This window comes from Columba livia, chromosome 2 (assembly GCF_036013475.1).
Source record: "Columba livia isolate bColLiv1 breed racing homer chromosome 2, bColLiv1.pat.W.v2, whole genome shotgun sequence".
Lineage (NCBI taxonomy): Eukaryota > Metazoa > Chordata > Aves > Columbiformes > Columbidae > Columba > Columba livia.
In genome coordinates, this window is record NC_088603.1 from 98,498,621 (window position 1) to 98,526,258 (window position 27,638).

The 27,638-nt window shown below is 42.1% G+C and overlaps 1 protein-coding gene across 1 annotated transcript in view; it reads right to left on the minus strand.

Moving 5' to 3' along the window:
- AHRR (aryl hydrocarbon receptor repressor) overlaps nucleotides 1-18,511 on the minus strand; it is a 93,808-nt gene extending 75,297 nt beyond the window's left edge. The window contains exons 1-2 of the mRNA XM_065052938.1: nucleotides 18,221-18,511; nucleotides 1,205-1,276 (exon numbers count right to left, since the gene is read on the minus strand). Coding sequence (XP_064909010.1) covers nucleotides 1,205-1,266 — 62 coding nt within the window. The 5' untranslated portion in view covers nucleotides 1,267-1,276; nucleotides 18,221-18,511. The remainder of the gene's footprint in view (nucleotides 1-1,204; nucleotides 1,277-18,220) is intronic.
- Nucleotides 18,512-27,638: the final 9,127 nt, after the last annotated feature.

Genomic DNA, 27,638 nt, shown 5'->3' on the forward strand with positions numbered 1-27,638 from the left:
GTATTTAACACTGATTTTGCAGGAAGAATAATTTTCTTATGTAATTATCTTTGTCTACTGCAATTGTCACCTATCATACATTTTACAGTAAAAGAAATATTTTTAAGTGGTAACAAGTGGTTCATGTGCAAATACTCTACAAAATCCAAACAAAATCAACAGATTTCTGTCAAACACTCAGAGAAACTCGCCTTTGACTTTAGACCAATATATACAATTTTAAGCCAAGTGGGTTATTTTTAGAAGATCTGAACAAGTGAAAACAGGGAAATCTATTTTAGTTACCTTCTCATCCTTAAATTGTCTGTGAAGGCCACCAGTGCTAGTTCATAATTTTAACACAGTAAAAATGTGTGTTTCATAACCATATAGTCAAGTGTAACAGAGAAGACATGGGTGATTACATTAAAAAGCTTCATTTCACAGAGGGGTTTATGGTATCTGGAAATCGTTTTAAATTTGACTGATAGAAACCTTTTTTCTCTCCCATCTGAAGCACCCCGTAGTAACAACTTCCCATTGCTTTTTTTCTTCTGCTGCTTTGCCTGCACGCATACAATTCCTCTATCCCATATTTCTCCTAATGAAAGTGATCCCATAGTAAATAGTGGTTTGAAAATTATGTGTTCTTTATGCAAAAAGTGAGTCACCGGTCTGTTTTCTCAGTTGGCTGAACTGACCCACTTTCCAGGCTCACACATGTTGGATTTCGTGATGCCCCAAGCAAGGCTAAGTTAAGGAAGGGGGCAGGAGGGGGCACAATGCCAGCGTCCTGGTGCCACAAAGCTTCTCAAAAGGTTCCTTGAGTGGGAAGCGGGGAACATAGAAGCGCAGGGCCCAGCTGCCCGTTGCCTGGTTGACATTCAGTCCACCGCTACCTTCTGCCTACAAAAAAGTGCTGTCCCACTCTGCTCCTCAGGGCAGTGTAGTCTGCAGTACACCATGGTAGACACCATAGCTACCAGCGGCCTCCTCTGGGACACCTAGTGATGAGTAAGGATTGACCCATGCTCAGCATTCTTTCTGGAGACAGTCTTAACCATGAGGAGCCAGCCTCCTGACCAGGGGTTTCTTGCTGCAGAGTAGGAGGTAAGGTCTCTCCTGTGTCAGCAGACCACGGGAGGAAGGAACTTATCCTTCTACCTCATTTCTAGGATATACAACATTCGGAGGGTTATGCCTCCTGATGAATATGATACTTAACTGTTTCTGAATGGGTTTCCTCCTTTTCCTCCCAGCATATAGGCATTCCCCTGGAGGAATCATTGTTCTGATGCTGAAAAACAAAAGGAATAGGTTTCTTAGTTTAGAGGTTTCTGTGTTTCATACACTGTACAAAATGACAGCACCAAGAAAGTCCAACCGAGGAAAATGTTCCTTGAGTGTGGTGTTCAACAACACTAAAAAGCACAGTGGCATTAGTTAAGATAGAAGCTTAAGGCTTATTCCAATTTCCTACCTTAATATTATTATAATATTGATGTTTATATTCAATTTTCATTTTTTTAAATTACGCATACTATACATGGTATAAAAATGGGTATAGAATATATCCTGTTTACTCAATATCCAAAATTGATCTTTTTCCTCTAGGCTCATTTTTAATCTCATTTAAACAAATAAAAATGAATAATACTACCCATCATCTTCTGCAGGGAAGATTTCACAGCTTTTTAAATACACAGGAATGTTGTCTTCCATTACTGACACTGTGAAAAGTAAGATGCAATTATTCAAATTCGCATTCTTCCAGGTCCTCACATCCTCATTTTTAAAGACTGGAAGTGTATCTGTCAACAGCCTAAGAAGTGCCACACAGTATTGTGGTCAGCACTAGGACCCAATGCAGTGCTGATGGAGGTGACAATCTTCAGACAATACTCAGCCTTATTATTTCTCTATTGAGCACGTTTGCCTTAAGAGACATTTCAAGCTCTGAAACAAGTCTTTGCATTTGGTCTGTTTAAATCTTCTAGAGATTACCTGAATATCAAAGTCTCTTGATTTTCTGTTTGAAAGAGTATTTTAGCCTTGCTGTGTGCTGTTTCAACACTGGGTGCACGCTGCCTGAGAGGTTGCTGTATCTCAAGAGTGTTTGCTGCCTTGTGTAAGACATAAAATTAAGGGGATCTTCTAAGTCATTGAATCAAATCCCATGCTGTTAATACTAAAGACAGCTGTGACATACGATGCAAATTATAAACCTATTGAACTTCATTTAAAAGCTGTTTAGAGGAGCTTTGCTTTTCATTGAAAGACAGGTTTCTGATAACTAGAAAGCTTTTGCTTTTCAGCTTAAATTTGTTCATGGTCATTTTATGTCCATTTGTTCTTCTGCCAACATTGTCTTTTAGTTTAAATAGCTCTTCCTCCTCCATTGTGTTTACTCACTGGCATAGTTTTAAATATTAGTCTTATATTTGGTCAGCCTTCATTTTTTCTGTTCTAGGACAACCCAAATTCTTTTATTTCCCTCTCATGTTACAAACTATTCTTCCCATCATCTTAGGAGCCTTTATTTTCTCATTTCAGTCAATCTGTCTGAAACATGGATAAACATAATCATGCACATTAGATTAAGTAAAATCTAAAAGTATTTCATACTTGCATATATATACATATGTATTGACAAACCATTCTTCATCTCACTTGATATTTGCATGACTGTATTTTTCTTTTTCATAGCCATGATCAAATTAGTGCCTCACAGTCATCCTGTGATTACCTAATATGCACAGTTCTCCATCCCCATGTATAACTTACAATAAATAAATGCACAGTTTATGGAGAAAATCTAACTTTTAGTGCCAAAGTGCCCAGTAATTTCATTCATCCAAATAACCTCCAGTTCATTTTTGTTATGTGAGAATTGTATCTTCTTCTATATTGATGGCATAAACAACTAAGTTTATCGGTACACTGCTGGTTTTGCATGAAATTTCTTAGTAAAAATACAATTGTCTCCAAACTGATAGTTGAGGAACTCTGTAGTTTCCTTCCTGATCAGTCATTTTCCTTTCAGCACGTGTTGTTGACCCAGTTCCGTCCCCCAAAGTTTCAATTCTTTACTATTCCTCAGCAGCACAGCATCCTTCACTAAATTCAGACAGATTAGGTCTACCATATTTCCCTGATCTGGCAAATCAGTTATTATATCAACAGAAAGCTCTCAGGTTACTTGGTCGAAATCTACATTCCATTTTTATACCATTACATAACTAACCACAGCTGTTAATTGTTATTTCCTTGAGAATTCATTCTAAAACCTTCTGTAGTATAGAGATCAGACAAACTGGTCAGCAGTCACCTTCTCTCAGTTGTAACTGATTGTGGAAACACCAGTCATTTTCCAACTCTTGTGGCGTCAGGTATAGAGTTCTTCCAGAAATACAGAAAACAATTTTTTTCACTATTACTGGGACAATTTCATGTGAAATTAGCCAAAGTCTATGAGGGATAAGATGTGGTGCAATTAACACTGCTCCAGGTTAAGAAAGTTTGTTTATCCCACAGCCTGTGTTTACGTAGAGCCTTCTTGCCATCTTCAATGACCTTGTTAGGTTAGGCTAACCTACAAGCTCATTTTTTGCAACAGTCTGACAGTTTTTAAGACTTCATCTACCTTGGTGGGTTTTCTGCTCCAGTGGGAAGCTGAAATGGTGTAAAGTTGCCAAAAGAATTGCTGCAGTTTCTTATGAGACCTTACATTAGAAGATATTTTTATTGTATTGTAATACATTTGTGTTCTGAGTCCTTCCTGTCCATAATATGAAGCTATGACTCATAGTTCATGTTTCAAAACAGTGTCACAGGCTAGACTTCCCTTCTGTTGCCTTCATGAGTGAAATTACAAGGAGGAGAAAGACTTGGACAGCACACTTCAACTGAAAACTGAAAGTTAAGAGTTCATTTGATTTCCCAAATGGATCACTTTGTTTTAAAACCCATTCTGATTCAGTTGATGAATATGTGACAGCAAATAGAGATAAATGAAAAGACTTCCGTATACTAACAACTGCAAACCAGGAAATAAAGAGCAAACAACATGAGCTAGAATTTATGAAGTGTAAAATGCTGGTTAAGAAAGACAAAGGCCCAAAGGAAAATTCAGAAGTTGTAGCACTAAGAAGAAATGATAGTGTGCTTTTTAGAAGAATATTACGAACAAAAGAAGTATGAAAAGTGTGTAGAGTGCTTATTAGGTGGAGATGGCTATATGTTAGAACTGCATAAACGGCAAGACTGTTCCACAGTTTTATTTCTAGTCTCTGAAAAGAAGGATAATCATGCACCTGCATCAAATAAGAACCAACCATGCACTCTTCAGGCTTTCTACAGGAACTTTCTACAGAATTAGGACAAGGGGTTACCACAGCAACATCGTATTGAAGCACTGCCTCAGCAACTGAACACCAACGTCCTAGATATGCGCACAGCCGAGAGGTGCTTCCGCTACTACCACTAATGCAAATAGTGCCATACAGGTAAAATGAGTTTGGGAATGAATGCACAGCAATAAAAACCAAGTCAGAAAGCTCATAGCTAGTCATTCTAAAAATACAACTGAAAACGGCACTTGAAGTTCTTGAGCTGTGCAGAACCGAAACCAAGAAAACATTTATCTTAAAAACTGGACAAGAGCCCATGTTCATGGTCCTGCCTGGACCATGCTCTCTTCTGATTATCTGTGAGCTCTGCTCTCCACCACTGGTACAGAACAGCCCATCTCCACTACTCCAGGAGGCCAGGAGCTCCTCCCCCAACCAACCGCACAAGTGAATGAGAAATGGGAAGAAGTTGGGGGGACATCACTCAGCTGCTCAGGACAACTGTGCTCTTTCCTTTCACTTTCTCTCCGGAACACTTGAGAGTCCTCGTATGCTCTTCCCCTGTTTGAGGGAGGATGAAGACGAACCCAACGCAGCAACCTTCCACCCCTCTGGCACAGGACACAGGATTTACGAGATTGAGGAGCTTCAGGAGAAGGACAGCTAGGACTGAAAGGAACAGAATTGCTGTGAAAGGGCAGATGTGGGTCATGATCATTCACTTTCTTATGTCAGATGCTTTTCATCACTGCTGACATTAAGTTGTAATTGATCTCTGAATGCTGGGAAAACCCAAAGAACTGAAAGACAGCTGCTATATGACGATCTTCAGAGAAGAGAAACATAATGACCCAACTAACCACTGGATGGCGAGACTGACATCCATACCAAGCAAAATACCAGAAAACCTGATAAGAAAGAAGAATGATATCACTTAGCAGAATGTTATGGTATATCATGCTTTTTGGAGTGAAGCTTACTCACTGAGAAGTTGTCACCTCTAGCAGATACAGGAATTCATTTGTATTAGTAAACAATATAACTTAGCAGCACAACATTCTGATTTTTAAAAGCCACAATGAAGTATTGTAGTGCAAAGTTTCCATAATTAAAGAATTTGTCAAGTGACTAATCCTTTTTTTTTTTTTTTTTTAAGAGTAATCCTAGAGAAATCACTGCTAAATAGAAAGGTTTTTATGAAGATCTTACAGGCATCAAGGTTGAATACAAAGACATTGGTGGTAACATTTGCAAAGTTATAAAAACTTAGGAGTGGTAGATAGCGCTGAAGACAGAGTCAAACAGCAATCTGGAGGGTCCAGTAGGCTGTTTCTATTTATCCACAATGCATTTGAATACTGCCAAATGCAAATGCTCACATCTCAGAATAGGGAATGCAAGTCATTGCTACAGAACAGAGACTGCATCCTGAAATGCCAGTGATTCTTGAAAGGAATTAAGGATCAAAGTGAAAAATTAGTACAATACATACCCTGAGCTCCCAGGGAGGAGCTGCTGCAAAGGAACTAATGCGGTTGGTGACTTAAGTGAAGTGAATTTACTTCTGTTTACAGGTATGATGAGACTGATGCTGGAACAGTGTGTATAGTTCTCATGTGTTTTTCAAATAATGTTAGAAATTGGAAAGAGTGAAGAAAGAAGCTAGAGAAAATACTTTCAGGCTGAAGAAACTACCTTGCATAGAAAAAATAATTAGGTGACTTGAGTACAGTGAAGTACTTTCATGGGGAAGAAAAGGGTGCTGAATTATTTTAATCTGAAGCATTGCAAGAACACAGAAAGTGAAGCTGAAACCAGATACATCCATATAAGAAATAAGGCATTCATCTGCAACATTGTGAGCATTTAAACACTAGAGCAAGCTCTCTTGAAAGCACTGTTAGATGTGTTAGGTATCTTTCTGTAATGTACACTAGTTATGCTTAAATTAAATATAAGCAGTTGGGCTGAATGCAGGCATACTCCAAAAAAAATCTGGTAGCTTTCGTAGCTATAGGAGGTCAAATTGCATTACCCAATGATCTCTCCTTTCATTAAATTTTATGAATCATTTCCTGCTCGAATGTGACCACATACCTTGCATTCAATGCCTGAACTACATAAAAGTGCTGTGCAGACCACAGCTTCAGAGTGGCGCAGGTTTCGAAGAAGCAGCCTGGGAGCAAGGAAGTTGTGTTCCCATCCCCACCGCACCACAGAACCATGGCGCAGCTTCACCAGCAAAGCGAGAAAGGGACGGTGCTGGAGTGCGGCACAGCTTTTCACAGGATTACACATTGCTTCTACCTTGGTAGGCAGTGACTCTGGAAAAGACTTCCACTCGTGACGGCTAATCAACACAATAGAAATCTACCTGCTTGCTGTCACTAAATTAATTGCAATTAGCACATTTCTGCCAAATGCTTTGCTTCTGATGAACGGTCGTGATTTAGGAGAAAATATGATAGTGGCTTTGGATGTATTACCATTGCAAATAGCATGCAATACTGTGTGTTCAGCTGAAGCAGCCCCACTTCAAGAGTAGCTAAAGCAAAAAGACATAAAAATGATTAAACGCTGAGAAAATGAGCCCTGCAGTCAGAGTCCAGGAGCTCAAACTGTTTGGGTTATCATGAAGAACAGCAGCAGAGAATTTCCTCACAATAAGTAACTACATTATGTAAGAAACAAACATTTCGTGACAGAGATCAAGCTAATTCCAGCAAGATCCAATTTGCAGAATTTGAAGCTAATTAAATTCAAATTACAAATAAATGAGGATAAGTATTAAAATAATATGCCCAGGACTGTAGAGAACTCTCCATCACTGAGCATATTTTTAATCAAGATTTTTTTTCTTAAGGAAACTATTAGACCCATGTGGTGAAGAATTTGTTTAAGGATATCTGGTGGTCCATGTTGCACAGGAGATTGAAACAATTGATCATGATGACTCTTTCTGGTCCTAAAATTTACTTTGCTACCTCAATCTCCTCTCCAGTGAAAAAGGAAGAAGGTTAATTCACAAACCTGAAGAGTTGTTAGAAATGTTAATTGGCTAACAAAAAGGTATATAACACCTGACTTACAGAGGGTGCTCTGCAAGTACTGGGGATCATATGTTGGGCTAACAGAATAGCTAAGGTTGTCTGATGGATCATGTAGAAAATCTCTCTTTACTTTCTTCTAAAGAAAATATGTACGAACTTGGCTACATTTGGAGCTTCTGAGAAAAAAAACTCCAGTTCGCGTGTGCTCGGCAGACTTGCAGTCTGACGGTTATCTATAGTTTCTGCCTGAGCTGAGCACATGTCATCCCCTTCATTCCTCCTACAGGCATCTGCGCTATACATATGCATCCTCATGTGCTTTACATGCCTCCCCTCCGAGTGGCAAAGGCAGAGCCAGACTTTCCCTCTTGCTGTTCCTCCTCATCCTGCTGTGCTCCCCCTGCTCCAGCAGCTGCAGCCCAGGAACAGGGAACTCCAAATATAAGGCAGGGGAATGGGGAGTCGGCCGTGTGAAGGACTGGGACTTGAGGTAGGAAGGGGAGAGAAGCAGACTGCTTGTAGTCCTGGGTCTCAGCATCCCTCAGAGCTGCAGACAGACGCTGAGCTTTGTAACACTCCAGAAAGGGACTATTGGGGAGTGCTGCTTTTGAATTATCATCAGGACTTCAGGGTAAGCATCCAAAATTTGGCATTTTTGCCAGAAATTAGGTGGCCTGCACCTCCCTAATGCAGTCTCCCGCCCAGGTCTCCTGAGGGGTCCTGTGCCGGCACTGCCTGTGCCATGGGGAGAAATCTGAGCAGGCAGAGCAAAGAAGAGTTCAGAGAGGGAACCACAGCTGTGCAGGAGCTGTAGGAGTGAGGAGTGTGCAATGTGAGGCACACGACTACAACTGCTGATGTCGGAGGCATCAACCCTCATTTTCTGGGAGCCTTGATCTGATTTCTGAAAGTGAGGAGCACTCAGTGCAGCAGCTGATGGCACCCAGAACTGCGCTCTGAAAGAACGTACACCAAAGGCTGCGTCTTTGGAAAAATCACCTCCTGAGTGCCTGGAATTGAGCGAATGAGAACACATCTTTCAGATTTGTCTCTATGAATAAGAACATATGTCTCAGCAGTATAAAAAAGATTAATTCAGCAGTGGTTTTGATGTACTTAGATATTATAGTCACAATTACCACAGAAAAGTCTGCGACAAAATTAATAGCACTGTGTTCACAATGCAATTTGAACAGTGCATAGTATAGAGCTGGGACCACAAGGTGAATGAGGATAATAAAAACAAAATATACAATTTCTGGGTTTGGTATGAAATTAAGCTTAGTGCCTGTCCACATAGGTGAGGAATTCACATTTCATCTCTAACTGCTTTGTTTCCTATAATAATTTGCAAGTGCTTGACTTTGAAACATGGCAGCCCTTCAGCCCTTTGCTACAGGGTGAGTGTGCAGCTACACTCTTCAGGAATCTTTGCCAGACACAGCCCCTCTGAGGAGAATATGGGATTGCCCCAGCAGTTAGACTACCCTTCACATAAAAAGCTGTGCACAGTGATGAAAAGCTTTGCTGCAGCTGGGGCATTTAAGACATCGTCTAAACCATATGGTTTATTTGATGATTAACAAGACAGTCTCACATTGCAGTCTTGCCCTCAGTGGGGATATTAGTGTAGCACGTTTCACCTTTAAACTCTCAGGAACGTAATATCTTTGAGATCTCTGTCCCTCTGTTATGTTTGCTGGAACCTGATTAACAGGTCAAAAGAAGTAACTTCTGGAGACTAAAAAGAACATACTGTGAAAGCATAAGCATCATTTCCACAGCACAGTTGTCTGGAAACAGTAAGATAGGTCAATGAAATATTTCTGCCATGAATGTGTAGTGCAGCATGGCCTTAGTTCAGCTGTCTTCAGCCTACAGCTAGTTCAGGTTCTGGGAGCAGCTTTATGATGGCAACACAGAGCTCAATACCAGCTAACAACTCAAGTATATTCGTCAAGTGTATATATAACTTTCCAGGTAGATTCTGCCCAGATGTAGCTCTGTGCTGTCATGATGAGGCTGCTAGAGCTAGTTAGTTCATCCTGTTTGTCTAGTTCCTTGGTTTGTCTACACTCCTCCCCAAGTGTGAGTGATAAAAGGTCTCAGATAAAAGGAGAGCAGCATAACTTTGGGTTGGTCATGACACTTTTTGTCACAACAATCACATGTGGCCCTGCATTGGCTGCTTTTTAGGTTGTTGTACCCTCATTTCCCACTCCCCTTGATTCACTGTAAAGCAGTCTGTGTTCCAGCACCCACAGACCACTGTGATGGGGTGAACTAGACATTAACACTTTGAGTTGCAGAACTAGCCAAAGGTTACAAATGCAACTATGAACTATGAAACCATGCTGGATCTGGGATTCTCTTTGAAATAGTAGAAGAATGATCTTTGATAAGACAGTCATCATGCATCCACCAGGCCAAACCAGAAGTGTGGAGCAACTTTGAAGCAAATGGTAACAGCATGATGAGAAAACCTGAGTTATACAAAGGAAAGCTACAGATAGATTACAGAGATGTAACTACTCCTACATTTATACAGTCCTAAAATTACATTCAGCCCTTTGAAGACAACTGCGAGGCTGATGTGGCCCCTGGTGAAAATGAGTTTGAGACCCTTGGTTTAGAGCATTGAAGAGAGGAGAGAGGAAGAGCAAAACACTAGGAATCACTTTTACTTTGCCTTTACAGCAGTTTTCTACTGTAAAGCCAAAAGGGCATGAATTTAGATGGAATTTTTGTCAGAAAAGTGTTGCTTATGACAATCAGGGAGACTCCCTACAGTAGCTAATAAGCTGGTGAACCACTCCTGCAAGTGAGCCAAAATCCAGCTCCAAGTCCTTAAAAAAAAACATCTGCTGTGCACCATAACCATACTTGCTTTTCTCTCTTCTTTTTCACAAAAGGCTTCTTAAAAGGTTTTAGTTGCACTCCGGTGCAGAATATGAGCAAAAATATATGACAGGTCATATATTTAGTATATGGGGTTTTATATATGTATATATTTCATATATATTTCATATATTTGTGTATTTCTGCATCACTGTAGACAGATAGACAGTGTGGGTGGAGAAAGAAGTGGCTGTATCTGGCTCAGGGCTACAGCCTGTCCTCAGAGGCGCTTCTGTGACACCAGGAGAATGCAGCACAGTGTTTTCCCCAAGAAAAGAAGTGAAAGAGGGATGGATCTAAGGCCAACAAAATGGGAACTGAAGAAAAGAGAAGAAGAAGATGAAGAAGAAGAAGGAAAAGAAGAAAAAGAAGGAAAAGAAGAAAAAGAAGAAAAAGAAGAAAAAGAAGAAAAATAATAATAATAATAAGAAAAATAAGAAGAAGAAGAAGAAAAAGAAGAAGAAGAAGAAGAAGAAGAAGAAGAAAAAGAAGAAGAAGTAAAAGAAGAAAATAAGAAAAAAATAAGAAAAAGGAGAAGGAGAAGGAGAAGGAGAAGGAGAAGGAGAAGGAAAAGGAAAAGGAAAAGGAAAAGGAAAAGGAAAAGGAAAAGGAAAAGGAAAAGGAAAAGGAAAAGGAAAAGGAAAAGGAAAAGGAAAAGGAAAAGGAAAAGGAAAAGGAAAAGGAAAAGGAAAAGGAAAAGGAAAAGGAAAAGGAAAAGGAAAAGACCACAAACACCTTTCAGGGAAAAAAAGGTGTTTCTCTCAAAGCTTGGGATGGAAAATGGGAATGCAGAGAAAAATTGAAATGAAACATGAAATGTTATCTCCTAGAAGTGAGTTATGTTAGCTTGGTGTCTAAATTGACATTGTTATTGTTGCTGCAATTCATACTTCTAAAATGATGTTGCTAACAGCATAAGAAGCCCTGCAGCATTTGGAAGCAGTGGGTCACAGTTTAGAAAAGCCCACCGAGAGCCGGGCTGGCATGTGAGTTGTCAGGATTTTACTCAGTTCTTGCAAGTGTTCAGTTTAATGAACTACATGAAAATCAGAATGAAAATTCGAAAGTTACTGTTCTTTCAAATCCAGAATCTGAATGTAAAAGTAAAAACTGATGCAGCTATTATTTTGGAGATTATAAAAGTAGCTAAACAAGTTATACTGGTTGAAAAGCTGCCTAGTTTTGTCTGCTACACTGACAAGGCACTACTCCAGCACCTTGTTTTCAATACATACTCAAATTTACTGCAAGTCCTTAACTATGGATGTATAAGCATATGATTTCTTCTCCAGGAACATAAATTTCTCAATTGTAAGCAGTATAACATAGCTATTTCCAACCTGTTTCTGAGATCTGTGGACATATCTACATTTTTTGTTCATTAGTTGACATTTTTTGGTACTTTCTATTGTAAATACTTTTACTATTATAGAGATAAATCTCCAGCAGAAAAAAATACATTTAAATATATATGCAAGTTGCCTGCAGTAAAACTCTGTCTTCTAACATTATTTATATCTGTTACTACCCTAAGGTAAGCAATATTTATAAATTTATTCTCATTAATATCCCCAGCAGTAGTATTTTCTATGTGCTCACTAAATTTTTCATCATATATTTTGGGATTTTTAAAAAATAATTAAATTTAGTTTTCATAAACAAGTAATAACTGCAAGTATTTTACTTTATATAATTAGGGTGAGAAGTGGGGGAAACAAATTGACCTCTTGCCTTCAAAACTCCCAGATTTTTTTCAGTCTGTAACATAAAAACTCAAATGTTTTGTAGATACGTCCTATCACAATATGACTTGTCATAAAGCATTTGCTATAATCCAAAACCACCTGACACTAATAAAGTAGCTAGTTTAATGTTTGCTGATTCTCATCCCCTCCCGAAAAGTAATAAAACAGAATTTTTCACAGAGAGAAAATTTTAGGGAATCTCCCTGATTGCAGGGTAGGAGGGAGCTGTTTTATCTGCTTTCACAGTATTCCTTCCCTCCCCGGTCCCTGAACACCCATCTATCCCAAGGCAGAAAGATTTTGTTAATCATTACATCTTTGCAAATGGGGCTGTAAGGACCCTCAAGAGATCATCCAGAACATCCTTCCCTGTTTCATACAGAAGCAGCTGTACCAAAACCATTCAGAGGTTTCAGATTGGAGAAACGGCTTGTGAGCATGAAAGGCTTGTCTGTTTTTTCTAGCTAAATCAATTGATCTAATAAAAAAGCACCACGTCTTTCTAGTCTTTTCCATTCTTACATGCTTAGGCCATCATAGCTGTAACAACGCAGCTGTTCAACCACTCCCAAAAGCTGCTTCTACTGAAGAAGTATAGTTTCTATGAGTACCCCAGAGATTTTATTCCAGCATTTCATTTAACTATTACCAAAATAACTTTTTTTTTCCTAAATTTTCCTTACTGCAATGTAGGATCCTAATTTCTTGCCCTAGGTGACACAAACTTAAAAATAGTTTAAGCTCAACTAACTTTGCAGCTAACCCTATATTTCTGAAGATTTTTAACTTTTTTGCTTTTATTCTTCCCACCTCTAGACGAGACATTTGAGTCTTTCCTTTGAGTGGTGTTTTCTAGATAGCTGATCATTCCTGTTGCTCTCCTCTGAACTCTGAACTTGGTCTGTATTTTTCCCCAAGCACCCTGCTCCCAAACGAGTTCAATTCTCCAGCTAAGGACCTACCTGGGCTGAGCAGGGCAAAAAGATTATTCATATACCTTACAAACAACACTTCTATTTTTACACCCCATTGTTCTGTTTACCATTCTGACAACAGTGTGATGCTACTGACTCATGTTTAGTTTGAGATCCACCAAATTTCCACATTGTTTTCCCCTTGGCTCACGTTGCCTAGCCAGCTGTTCCCCATGCTGTATTTGCTTACATGATTATTCCCCAATGAAGATGAACTTTTGCACAAAATCTTACAGATTCACATCCTGCTTGGTTTTCTGGAGTTTGTAACTGTCAAAAATTACTCTGATTTTAAGTCTTGTCTTTCAGGGTGCCTGATACCCATTTCAGCTTGGTGACATCTGCAGGCTGAATGCCCACATGCTCTGATCCATCACTTGAGCTGTTAATGAAATATGGTACAGCTCTGACAAACTGCTGTGGAGTCCCAACCTGAATGTTAGTTTTCTCGATATACCCCTCCAAAATCTCTAGTACTTGTATTCTTTGCCCACAGAAAAACCTCAGCAAATTTTGCATATCTAGAAATGGCCTGAAACAAGAAGAAAACAACATATTTGTGGAAGGATTCCTCACTTGAGGACAAGGAAAGGGAGATTCAATCTGACAAGTTCACTAGAAGTTCTCAGACATCAGAGAAACATATGTTGGAGAAGCAAATCCCTGTGAAAGACAATGCGGCCAAGAAGAACCCGCTTTCCAAACAACACTGCCCTGACTGCAAGGTGAGAGCATCATATTTGGAGTTTCAGCAAAGGAAAAAGTTCAAGAGGCTACTCAGCATCATGACTCCCAGGGATCAGTATACCACCAAATGTAGCAAACAGCTATAATGACCCCAAAACTGCCACGTATTCAGCTTCACTCTGTCTCAGCTCCAGTTGTTACAGAATAGGAAGAAATCCAGCAATGGTGGATTTTTACAGTCCTAATGAGTGACAAAATTTGATTTTATGTTAGGACATGTTTTCAGCAAGCTAAACCTACTGAAATGACCACCATTTAGAATCAATACAAACAAAATTGAAGAGTAAAGAATAAATATTTAATATATTTAATGCATGCACGGATATTGCTGTTGAATACAGAGCAATAGCTCTGGTGCACCAGGCACTACTGCAGTCATAGGACAGGTCAAATACATGATTGCAAGCATGTTTTGCAGTCCCAGCTTAATAGACTGCATCATGCAAATTATTTATTTGTTGTCTTCAGATGCAGCCTTGATTCAAAACTATAGACAGTATGGTCCAGATCAAAGCAATCTCACCATTTGACAAGTAACCTGGGAGCAGACTTAAATGCTTTGTTTCACAGACTCTCATATTGAAGGTATTCCACTGACACGGGCTGCTAAGTGCTGCCGTCTTCCACAGTTTTACACCACCACCCTGCCCTGGCCCCGCTGCTGCACGACAGAAGGCACTTACCAGAGGGAAAGGACTAGATCCAGAATAAGGTTTCTAAAACAAAGGTCAAAGAGATACACTGGATTTCTTGCGACTGTAGCTGCACGCCTGCAGACCTGAGGACTGCACTTGAGTGAGCAGAACCTACCTGTCTACACTGAAATGATTGTGTCACATACTGGCACTAGGAACTTCAGGAGTTCCTAAGTATTTGAGGTGCATTTCACTGGCATTATGTTGGCAGTTCCTACTTTTCATACACCTCACCTGTACAATCCTCTAAATCTATCCATTGAAGTTCTGCAGTTACTCACGTAGTATTTTTTATCTGGCAACAGCACAACACAGCCTCGACTGCTATAGAAACCTCATAGGTCACAATTCTGAAGGTAAACTGAATTAATTTCAAAATTACTATCAACAGCTCCATGGGAGCTCTGGACTGACAGAGACATATTCTGAAAGCATTTTTCATCTCAGGATGTTCAGCTGGTCCCTAACTCAGTCAAATTTATTGAAAAGCACCTTGAAATTTTCATTCTTCATGCTGACCGAGGACTCTGCATTCGGGTCATCTCCCTCTTAAAAAAAAGCAATCCACCTGGCACACTTAAGGCTGCGTATTTGCCCTTGTGCCCACCATCTTCGCTTCTTCGACCTCAAAATGTTTGTAGAAATCCTGGTCTGCATTTCCTAGTAGCCATTTCCACAGAGGGCCAACAACAAAACTGCTTCTCCCAAAGCAGCAGCTCTTGCTACCGCTAGCCAGGTATGGACAGATTTATTTATATATATATATATATAGATAGACATACATATATAAAAGCATATACCTCTGACATATAACTGACCTTCTCATACCAGCTGATAACTGACAGGAAACTAATGTATGGGGCAAAGACAATTTTCTGCTTTTCATGACTTGTTGCAGCCATGCCTCATTCTGCACATCAGCGAGCTCTGCACCGCTGCCAAGTCCTTGTGTCCTGCTTACCATGGTTGTGTGGTGACGGTGACCCCCACCAGTGAGCTGTCACAAACGCGGCAGTTAGGCAGCAATTGTGTGGGAGCATTTGCATTGATAAATGTCCCGTTGCTTACCTCATGGCTGAACCCATGACGTCTTTGCTCTGCCCGTACTGGGGAAGCAGGCAGGTGCTGCCCGCTGTCCAGGTAACCCCATTCAAGTGGGAGCAGCCAGAGCTGAGCACAATCACACTTGTGCTATTCAGGCAGATCGTGTTGGGAGCTGGTGAATTGTGGTTATCTGAGCTATAGCTTATTCCTCATGGGTAAGCCAATTCAAATTGAAAACATCACCACTCTCCAGCAATGAGTTTGTGTGTGGGGACATGAGACAAATTAGAAGCAATGTCTGAGTTAGGACTCCACTTATTCCATAGTGAAGACAAGCCCATGTTATCCAAATTGCCCCCTTCCTGGGACAAAACTTCAATGGTTATTTAAACATTACTATTAAAAAAATACCCGGCTGACACTTCCTACCAAATTTGGCAATTCCTTAAATTTTCCTCCAAAATCTGCTTTGTCCTAGCTGTCTCTGGGCACAAAGAGACACTCCCACATCATTTACATTCCAGTTGGGGCTAATTGAACTCACATGTCAGCATGAGTCAGCAGTAATTACCAGGAATATTAAGGAAAGATTTGGCACCAGACTTCAGTTATTCAACAGCAGAGCCCCCACATTTAGTGGGGTCTGGGGTTGAACTGAACCCCTTAAAAACACAACAGCAAAAGCTGAATGAAGTTCTTAGTCTAGTTCAATTACATAGCGGCAGTTCCTGATACTGAAAGTGTTTTTATTATATTTTTAGATATACCTACAGAAAGGCAAATCTAATGAAAAAATCATTTCTGACTACTAAATCCTCCACAGTAGAGTTTAAACCTGTTTATACACTGAAACCCGTGAATCAATATTAGATCGGCTGGCTGTTTTTTGTAAGCATCTACACTGCAAACAGGGCCTAACGCTGCATTTCCTCCGTACAATTCCTGGGCAGAAATCTGAATCAATGGGAAGTTGAGGTAATAATATAACTCCCCCTCTTACGGCTCACTTAGAATAAAAATCCTGAAACCACAACAACACAGATTTTCTATCTATGAGGGTTCATTCCCTGGCATTCTTCACAGAAACAGTCCCCCACAGTCTCAGTACACTGTGGAGCTTTGGGCTTCTAGAGCTGAAGACTAGAGGTGTTCACACACTAGTCCAATGCATCCCCTAGAAACCCAGTCTTCTCCTTCAGACCAGAGAACACCCAAATACACTTTTACAGTCAACTACCGAAAAAAAAATAGGTTGTCACAAACATATATACTGAAGCAGAGGTGCGGTGGATGTGGCAGTGAAAAGAGAGAACTGTGTCAGCCTGTGCTCAGGCAGAGAGCGCCAGCAGGAGCAATGGTGTTAAAGTTACTATCCAAACCTTAACTGGTAACTCTTTCTGGTTTTTAACATCTACAGTATTAGGCACTTTGTTTTTCAAGGAAATAGGTTCTTGCTCTTGGTTGCAAATTAACCGAGTGTTTTGCCAGTGAATTTGACTGTGTCAGTCATTAAATCTCACTTAAATGCAGGGGGATTGGACTAGATGAACTTTTGAGGTCTCTTCCGATCCCTAACATTCTGTGATTCTGTGATTCTGTGATTTAGTCTTAGCCCTGGATAATAACACTCTCTATGGTTCATAAAGGAGATCAGTTTTATTTTATCTACTGCAAACATATGTGCATCAACATTCTTCTCAACAGACTACTTCTGAGACCAACCAGTCAGTCAGTTTTATTTCAATCCAGTCCCGGCTCTGTTTTTGAAACCTCCGATTACCGAAAAAAGTCAAGCATATTCTTGTATCCTCGCATTTTTCTGGTGTTTTTTGTTTGGTTGTTTTTTTGGTTTTTGGTTGTTTGGTTGGTTGTTTTTTGTTTTTTGGGGGTTTCTTTGTGTGTCTTAATAGTCTATCATCTAATAGAAACTCACAAAATGACACAGGACATTGTGCCCGTCTTCAGAAAAAAAAAAAGTTTTTCATTATGTAACTTGGTTTTATACTATTTGCATTATTCTTTAATAAAGACATAGAACTACAGTTTCACCCAAAGACGTACAAATTTTTTGTTTACTAAACAAAGTAATGTAAAGTCAGAAAAAGCACCAGAACCTGTATACACGCTTCGCCCTTCCGTTACTGATTTCCCCCCCTTTGGTATGTCAAACTGAAACGCAACAAGAATTTTTAGCTCTAGAGTGATAAACCGTTGAAAACGAAGATTTTCAGGGGAAGTACCGACTGACCCCAAAGCATACCCACCCTCTTCTATGCCAAGCGAGTGCACTTCGGGCTGGAAAGGGGAGACGTGAAACTTTTATTTCACTTGCTTTCCCCCCGAAAAGGTCTCTCGAGTCATCAGTGGAAAGGATGGGTGAAGCCAGATGTAGCCAAGGTGCCGCGGCAGAGCCCTTCGCTCCCCCCGGCTTCATCCCTGGGGACAGCGGGCCAACACCCCGGGCAACACCCGCCCGGGGGCCGGAGGGCACCCGCCACCTCCCGGGGCTTTCGCGTGGGAGCTGCGGACCATCCCCAGCGCCTGGGTGGAAGAAGCGGGGCGCATCCTGCTCGGCTGCGGTCCCAGCGCCGCCGAAACGGCCGGGGGGAGCACCGACCTCCCGGAGCGGGGGTGGTTTGGGGGCGAGGTGGCCGCAGCCGGGGATCCCCCGGCCCCCCTGCAAAACCCGGGCTGAAGCTTCGCCTGCCCATCGCGAGCTCTCGGGATGCAACGACTTACCCCACGGTCCCCGCCACGACCCGGGGAGGGGTGCAAAGTTTCTCCGGGCGAGCAGCAGCCCCCGGCCGCGGCGCAGAGCGGGCGGCCGAGGCGCGGCGGCGATGCTGGGGCGGAGATGCGGGAGCGGGCGGCGGGAGCGGGACGGAGGACGCCGCGGGGGTGGGGAGGAGGATGCTCGGCCGCCGCTTCCCTCGTGATTCAGGTGGCGGGCGGGCGGCCGAGTGACAGGGCGAGCCGCCGGCTCCCCGCTCGCACGCGATCCCCGGCCCGCCGCCGCCGCCGTGACCCCCCGCCGACGGCAGAGGGCGCTGCGGCGGCGCGGCGGCACCGGCGGTCCGGGGCGGGCGGCGGCGGGGACGGGACCAGCGGGCGCTGGCCGGACGGGCCCGCAGCGCGAAGCCGCTTGTTCCCGCCTGCACTGCGCACCGCTCCGCCGCGGGATGAGGGGACGAACCGGGCACACACCTCTCCGGTGCGGTGCACCTGCCCCCGGGGCCGCCGAGCCCTGCTCTGGCTCTCCCGAAAAGTTGAAAGGGAAAAGTACGGTGCAGGTCCTTCGCCGCCTTCGGGACGTCTGCAGCAGCCTCAACCACCACGGCATCGGTTCCTCCGGAGGGGCTTCCCTCTGCCTGCCACTGTTTCTGCCCAGTGCAGGTCCATTGCGCTTGTCGCCTTGCATGGTAGAAGCACGTCTCCCTCTGCGTATCGGTACCTTCGGTTTAGCACAATATTTACCAGCTTCACCAGGAAGCTGAGTAATATCTGGGATTTTTTTTTTTTTAACTACCATGTGGTTTGTTGGTTTTGTTTTTCGTTTTTTGTTTTGTTTTGTTTTTTTCCCAGAACATTTTGCCGACAGATTTCTGGCTTGTACTGGAAGTACCAGGGGATCCCAGTTAAGCAGCAACGTCTTTTGCAAGTGGTGTTAGATACATGGGTTTTATAAGTACGGCAAGTGGCTCTTGCATGGGAGGCTTAAGGACAGGACAGACAAAACCAGAATGGCCTGATAGGGAAAGACGAAGATAACAAAGTGAAAAGCAATCCCCTCCCTGGTGGGATACCATTCCTTAGCGAGGAGATCCAAAGGTTGAACCCCCAGCAGACTTCTGGGACTGGTCACTGCCAGGAGGAATAGCCTTGGACTGTGGAGGTGTCCATTCAGGTGCAGATGCTGTAGCAGGTACTACCCTTCCAACAGCAGCACTCTGCACCACCTGCCTGTGCCCCAGACACAGTGCTGCAGCTTTGCAGCTTCTTATGCCCCAGCTGGCTTAGCTCTATATCCACAGGTAGTCATTCTTGGAAAGCCCAGTTATTAATATATAGGTGGCAGGAATAATGTATAGGAAAGTAAAGAACACCACTTTTGCTAATCACAGAAGCATAGAATAATTTGGGTTGGATGTACCTTCAAAGGTCATCTAGTCCATTTCTCTTGCAATGAGCAGGGACATCTGCAACTAGATCAGGTTGCTCAGAGCTGGGCCTCCTCAGAGCCAGTCCAGCCTGGCCTTGAAAGTCTCCAGGGATGGGGCATCTTACCACATCTCTTGGGAACCTCTTCCAGTATTTTACCACCCTTATTGTAAAAACTTTATTCCTTATATCTAGTCTGAATAACCTAATATGTGTTTTGTCCATGCAAAGCTTCAGATGTTTCATCCATATGAAGGTTTACTCTCAGTTTGCTTGTGGTACAGATTACATGAAAATGCACTATCCGAGCATGTGGGAAGGAATGGAGAGGAATAGGAATGTTAGAAGCATACCTGAGCCTTCCCTTCAGCCCTCTCACCCTGGTCAGCAGTGAGGAGGGTGACACCAGCTCTGTGGCTGCAGTTGTGTGGCTTCCCAGCTCCCCCAGCAGTTCAGATAAATATCTCAAGGGTGGGTGTCAAGAGGACTCTTGACAGTGGTGCCCAATGATAGGATTAGGGGCAACAGGCACAAACTGAAACACAGGAGGTTCCATCTGAATATGAGAAGAAACTTCTTTATTTTGTGGGTGCCAGAGCACTGGAACAGGCTGCCCAGGGAGGCTGTGGACTCTCCTTCTCTGGAGACATTCAAACCCGCCTGGACACATTCCTGTGTGATCTACTCTAGGCGAACCTGCTTTAGCAGGTGGCTTGGACTAGATGATCTCCAGAGGTTCCTTCCAACCCCAACCATTCTGTGATTCTATAATTCTGAATGTCTCTGCAGTGCCCGACCACCTGACCTCACAATCACTGTTGTCTTTGGCTTGACTACTCTGTCTTACTTTTAGCAGAGAGACCTCACTTTGACAAACGTGCTCACATAATAGGCTTCCATCCTTCTTTTGCCTATGTTCTTCAACATGAGGGGAAGCCCTCCTGTCCTGTGCATGAATATTGAAGAGCCCGGCTCATAGGAACATTATTGTTCCAGCAAAATAGAACCCGTCAGTGTTGTTGATTGCTCTGTTACATCTTCCCAGACAGAGCTTTGGCTATAAAAATAGATGCAATAATCCACATGGACAGTGCAATTGTAAACGGCATTCAAAAAGCAAAACCAGAATTTATAGTTTGACACAGACATATCCCCAATCCATCAGGATGTGACACATTGGCAGCATGTCTGTGCCAAACTATGAATGCCATTATTTACTTTTCTTCTGAATGCTATTTAGGATTGTAAACTTCACAGTAAATTAGTGTGTCTATTTTATATTGGACGTTTTCTGACAGGTTTTGGTATTGTCTGCACTTATTATATTCACAGGATTGATGGAAGATAGACCAGTTTGGGCCACAATAAATCTTTAGGGACTACAGACTGTGCTTATGTTGGGAGGATTTGTCAGCATAACCCTACCAGCAAAATCCTATCTGGCAGAGGCGAGGCCTGTGTTTGGAAAGAGAAATCAAAGGCCATCAACACTGAATAGCTCTCCACTAGATGGAACAATGGTGCTTCTGCTGCCAGGCCATTGACAGGGAGTGATTTACCCAGTAGAGAATTGGGGAGGGTGGGGTAGAGCCCAGAAAGTGCTGGATAATGGTGAGACAGTCATGGGACAACTGTTGTTCATCCCTTCTCCTGGTGAATGCAATGCCATAGAGCAGAGCTGGGGAGATAGGAGGTGTCCCAGTGTGTGAAGACACATCTGAGCTCACTGACCAGCCATGAACCAGCTCTGATTTAGAAGCAATGTCACCATGTGGCGTTCAGGCCTCTCTACTAAATCTCTTAGTGAATTCGTTTGACTGGGAACAGTGCCGAGCTAGCATATGTCCAGCTTGGAATTTGGATCCTTTTGCACCTGTCTGCATCGATACATCCGAAGATGATGGTTCAGATGTTTTATGGGAGCTTATTTCATGTACAGCTGAATGACCCAACCTGCAGAGAGAATATATCTGCTGTGTTCTCTTCACTCCCTGGTTTTTAAATTTTGTTAAAAGTAATCACATTTGCCAGGCAAGAATTGTTTTTCATAATCTCATGCTGCTGACTGTTTATACTTATACCAGCTATGTGCAGATCTTTTTTATACAAGTTAGACTTACTGAACAACTGCCAGATAGTTCTGCTTTCCTTCTTGAATTTTAATTGCTTACTTGCCCAGCATCTATTTTTAAAATGGAACTGTAAATGGAACAGTAAGTTCCATCACTCACCGTAGAGGCAGGGGGTCAGTGCCCTCGTTACTCCTCCTCTGTTCCCTCCTGCAGGGAATGTGGAGGAATTGGGACCTGAGCCGTCAAAGCATTTCACCACAGGCACAAGCATTTAAGAAGTTCAGGCATGCATCTAGGCACTGGAAGTAGAGGTCAATATTTCATAGGGCTGAGACCAAGGTTATCAGAACACACTGGTTTTATATGAGCGATGTGATCATCTATAGGCTCACATGCACTAACGCATACATATACATAGATACACCGAAAGAGCTGTAGCTGCAGTGCACAAAGGAGGTTGAAGGCCCATGCAGTCTCAACTGCGTTGCATGACCAGGAAAGCCTGTTCTGGATAGTGCTACTCAGTGGCTTATAGACCCTCCATCCACTTTGCAAATCTGTGTCTGCACAGGGTTTCAAAGAGGAAACTTTGAAATATCAGTCTGCTTCCTCCTCAGACTCCCTCCACTCAGGGGTAAATGCAGGTTCATTCAAAGGGCTGGTTTGAACACTGAACCTAGACTCTCATCTGTACCTTTGTTTTCTAGACTATGTGCCGTCAGTTTCTCACATAACCCCACTTCACTTCTGGAAAATAATTATAGACCTTGGTCTTCATCACTCTTCTTATGGTCTTCAAACCCCTACCCACTCAGAACATCCATTTTATCTTCAGTATTATTGCTTCTTGAAAATAACTGCCTTCTTAACTGGATCCTTTTGCTCATTTTTTTAATATTTCCCATTATTTTTAGACTACGAGGAAGGGAGGTGATCTTGTGCAGGAAACTAGCAGGGAGCTGGAAGCCAATATAATTTTCTTCTTGATGCTTTAGATGACACACACTATTTGAAAAAAAAAATAAAAAAAGACAGGCATTCTTAATGTTCTCATAAACACAAGCATTTCCTCATGAAGCAACACTGGTTGCTTCTTATTCCTTCCATACTGCTTTTAGAAACTCTCAAAGAACAAAGTGATTGAAATACAGTAGGTCTCCAGATTGTCAGAGATAGCAATTTCAAATTACTGTCTTTTCTCCTTTTCTCTGAATAGAGTTTGTTAGAACTATCATATCCTATTTAAGGGGGGGGGGAAAAAAAGAAAAAAGTGTAAGATATTTGGACAACGTTCTTGTTAGACTGCAAGCTGTCCTCACTCCTTATTTAGTTTCCGATTCAGTCAAATGCCCACAATAAATGCAGAAGAAGTCAAATTGCAGCTCAAAAGAGCATCATGATGACCAGTTGGGTTTTTTAAATTATTTATTCTTTACTTTTATTTTTTCAAGATGTGTTTAACCAATAGCTCTCTCTAGACTCGCACACTTCCAAGGGTTGTCTCCATTAACCTCACCTGTGTTACACAGCAACAAAAGTTTCATCATCTGCGCTACTTTTGCTTCCGTTTCCCTTCTCCTGCTCCTCAGAGGGCTGTAGGTTGGTGTGGCAGCAGTGCTGCTGTTTCATTGAAGGCTTCTGAACGCTGCAGAGAGGGAAAGAGAGACTTCGGTTGATGCTCTGCTGCTGCTGCTGCCCACATGCCTGGGCTGCTGCTGCTGCTTGCTTGCTCAGAGAGAAATGAACTCTTGGGCAGAGAAGGCTGCTGCTCACTGCTGCCCAGAGTAGTGATAGATCCAAGATCTCAGACAACAACAGCCTGGATGTGACAGTGACCTCAGTATTGAAACTCCATCACTTTTGTTGTTACTTCCCCGCCAAGGGGAAAGTCGACTCCAGGCAGGAGTGGGACATGGTGTCCAGCCCAGAAACTGCAGGTGGGTGCCTGGGGGACAGAACCACCTTTACAAGCCACCAGAGAAAGCGAGATGAAAAAGAAAAATGAAGTTGCTTGGAATAAATACAAAAGAAGACTGAGTGCTTTTAACTAGATACTTCTCGCATACTCTGTGGCACTTTTTGCATGCTTCTGTGTGTTCCAATTTTGTTTCTAGCAATTCCCCTGACCTTTCTTACCTAGATGTCAATCTGAACCTGTGGATTATGGCAAGAAGCAAGGAGAAATGTTTAGCACGCTTGTATAGAGACTGGAGAAAGAAGAAGATATGTTTAGAAATCTAAATTCTGACTGTGTTCTCCCAATGGGAGTAAGCAGAAAGAAAATTATAAGAAAATATTTAAAACAGCACTTTATGAGATACTACACTCTGATTTGTCATATGATTCATTTATTGTGAGAAGGCATACAGACAGCTAAATGGACTTGATTTGCTTAAGTATTAAAAGAGGGTGCTAAAGCAACAGACACATGGAAGACCAAAGCCCTTACAGGTCATTATTGTCTATAAAAATCAATAAATAACTGCATCGTGTCAGTGAATTTTTGAGTCAGTTCATTCCATATGGTCCATCTTCCCTCAGACAAGTCAGCTGCTAAAAACAAACAATAAATCTTCCCCATTCTTTTATTTTAATACTGTAAAGAATATTTGTTTTTATAACCAAATTGATTTAAGACTTAGCGCGGCCACAAAACATTCTAAACAGATGTCTAACTTGAAAGAAACTAGTATACTCTATTACCCTATAGTTATGGAACTTTGGTGTACACGCAACCTGAAACCTAAATTTCTAAGCCCAAAGGAAAATGCATTTAGATAATATCTTATATATATCTATGTTATTATAAACATATATCTATGTTATTATAAATATGTGTTTGTAATAAGTGACTTTGGTGAATAGAAAACACACTTGCTACTCAGCTCTGTAACTGAATTAAAAGCTGTGCAAACAGAAAAGTAGTTACGGTACTTAGGATGTATGTGCGGGGGAAATATCACTGTATTAACATGTGGATTTCTGTTTACAGCTATAGATCGCTCAGAGAAGGGAAAGCTTTTATTAACACATATATGAAGAACCTGAGGTGTAATACAGCCCATGAGCGTTTATAATTGTTTGAATGTAGCACTTTCTCTGGGGAAGTATTAGAAATCATTCGTCCTGAGGGACAGGGCAACAGAGGAGCACCAAACACTGCTTTGTTTGACCTTGGGCTCAGAGTTATAACAGTATGGCAATGATATTCTCTTTCAGAAAACTGCCTACTGCCTCCCTCTGACTGGTGCACTCATTGGTGAAGTGGACACTGCACATTCTGGAGCTTTTCCACTACAGGATTACAGCTGGTAAACATGCTAAACTCAAATCAAAGTGGGGGAAAGCAACCATAGTGAAAAGGCACATCGTACCACTCTTTTTCTGAGTCCTGTAAAATATGGAGGGTATTTCTTCTATTATGGATCTGATATGAAACCACTCCAGCCAATCTCACCCCTGCACGCAGCTCACTTGGACAGTGCAGGCTTTCACTGACCCTACAGTGCCCCACCACTGACTTTCTGCCCCTGCTGACCCTGCTCCTTTGGTTAGAGACTATCCAAGAAGGAAAAAACGGGCTGTTTCCTAAAGGAGCCTCTAGCATATGAAGCAGAGTGATATGGGAATGGGTGCCAGGCTGAGACATGGATGAGCAAAAAGATTCTGCCATGCAGGGACATCCTCAGCTCAGTTTCCAGTCTCGCTGTGGGGAGCTCCTTGAGACACTGGGATGCCCTCAAGCTGCCCCATCCCAAAGAGCAGCAGCCCATAAGCTGACAATAGGGCACAATGGACTTCTGCTGTGGAGGACAAAGGTGTAGAGCAATAGTTTTTTCACTCTCTGGATGTCCTTATGAGTTTTAAACTTGCAGAACAGCACTTGCCAATTGTGGATGTCTGTGTATGTGCACATGGTGAGGAATGGGAGAGTAGATCCGGACACAGTTTTGTATTTTCATTGAATTTAACATACTGACTACTGTAAACTGTAATTTCATGTCCAGCTTGAGTGCCTGGACCTACCAGGTTCCACATGGAGGGTTTTGAGGGAGAGAGGGATTGCATATAGCTAATGGTACAAAGAATGAGAGCTCTGCACAACTCAACAGTTTCTTGCCTGTCTCACCATATAGTATTAGTCTTGGAGAGGGAGAACAGTACTGTCTCTTGTGTTCCTCCAAGAAATAGTTTGGCTGTATGTATTTCATGGACATGACTTTGTACTTAAAGTACAAAGTGTAAGTGTTACCAAGTGTGCAAATATTATGCACTGTGCTAACAGTAAAATTTCAATTAAGGAAAAGGGAGAATTTGAAATAATATCTTCAACACAATGAAGTCAAAGTTAGTGGAGTAGACTGCCTTCCTCAGAGGTGTTGCAAGAAGGGAGCAAACCAACTTTTAGATCTAAAGGCACTTTGCTTCCTCAGGAAGGGAAGAATTGAGACCTATGAGTCTTGCCAGCACAATACCTGGTAGTGATTTAATCACTTACATGCTAATAGAAATAGGGTTTGGGAACCCTGTACCTTAGAAGACAGGAAGCAGGCAGAAATTTTGACAGAGCCTGTCCTCTTGGAGTTTGGTTGCTCACCTTTGCAAGGTGCCGTGTCACCTCTGTATCAACTGGCATTTTTAACAGCCACACCCCATTCAAACACCTCAAGTCCTGCTTCTGCTAGATCATCTGGCAAGTTTCATATTTTCACCTCCCTCTGCTGTCATCCTTGGCCTTCCATTCTCTGTCTCCTCCTTTGCCTTTTCCTTGCCTCAGAGACACCTTTGAGAAATCCTGCAGTTTGTCCCAGAGGCCACCGTTTCCTGCAGACAAGCCAGAAGTCTGGTCTTCATTTAATTCAGCAGGTCAGTATGTTTCAGGAACAGGCACAAAACTGTGCTTGTCAGTACAAGGCTCCACAGAGAAGACGCAAACAAAATGTTGCTTCATTGTGTCTTTTGCCATCTTCCTCACTGCGATTTACAGAAAAATTGATAGGGCTCTTGATAACTTTACTATCAAAAAATGCTCTGCCAAGATATGCTCAGAAAATTCACAACTTTTCTCAAGTTATTTCCTTTGTGATCAAAATCCAATATGTACATTGTAGGATACAAATCCTCAGCTATGCAGCACTCTGCTCTAGAGTGTTTCCATGATAGGCTTCATGGTGTATTGGGATGGCCGATGAAAGCCAGGTACACAGTATCACAGGAGAAGCTATGGCCGGATTTGAAAGCTAATGCAGGGGAGATGCAGTGCAACAGGAATTGTTTGAATTGATTCCAGGGAGTGAAGGGGGGATAAGGTGGAGTTTTCCTTTTCAATACATCTAGATTTTGTGGATAATTGCAAGACATTTAATACATTTAATTAGGGACTTACCTTAATTCCTTGGCAGACACATCAGATATTTGAGCCAAATTTTGGCATCTTTTGTAAAGACAGGTAAAGTAGCATTAGGAGGTCTCATGTTAAATATTTTGAAATTGTTATATGAGAGTCAACGAAGCTTTAGAATTTTGATGTGATGGGTCAGCTGAACTGGATGGCACTAGAACTTTACAAGGCAAATCTGGCCTTGTCCCTTGCTTTGCCAGATACTCACTGCTTGAGCTGGGGTGGATTGCTATCCTCTCTCTAAGCTCACAAGAGGCAGAATTTTTACCCCCCCCAAAAATAAAGGAAATACAAACAGGAAGAAAAGCAACCTGAGATGACAGATGTGGCAAGCCCGGCAAAGGGCTTGCATTCAGTCATTTTCAGCAGTGTGCTGATCCTGACATTCCAGTAAAAAACAGAGTTCATGGGGTGAAAAAGGGAACATCTAGTCTTTCCCTCAGGGAGTGGTAAGGGAATTTTACTGCCTCTTTGGAGCTTTGAAATCAGCATACCAAGCTCAGGCACAGAGCAGTTTTTGCCATCT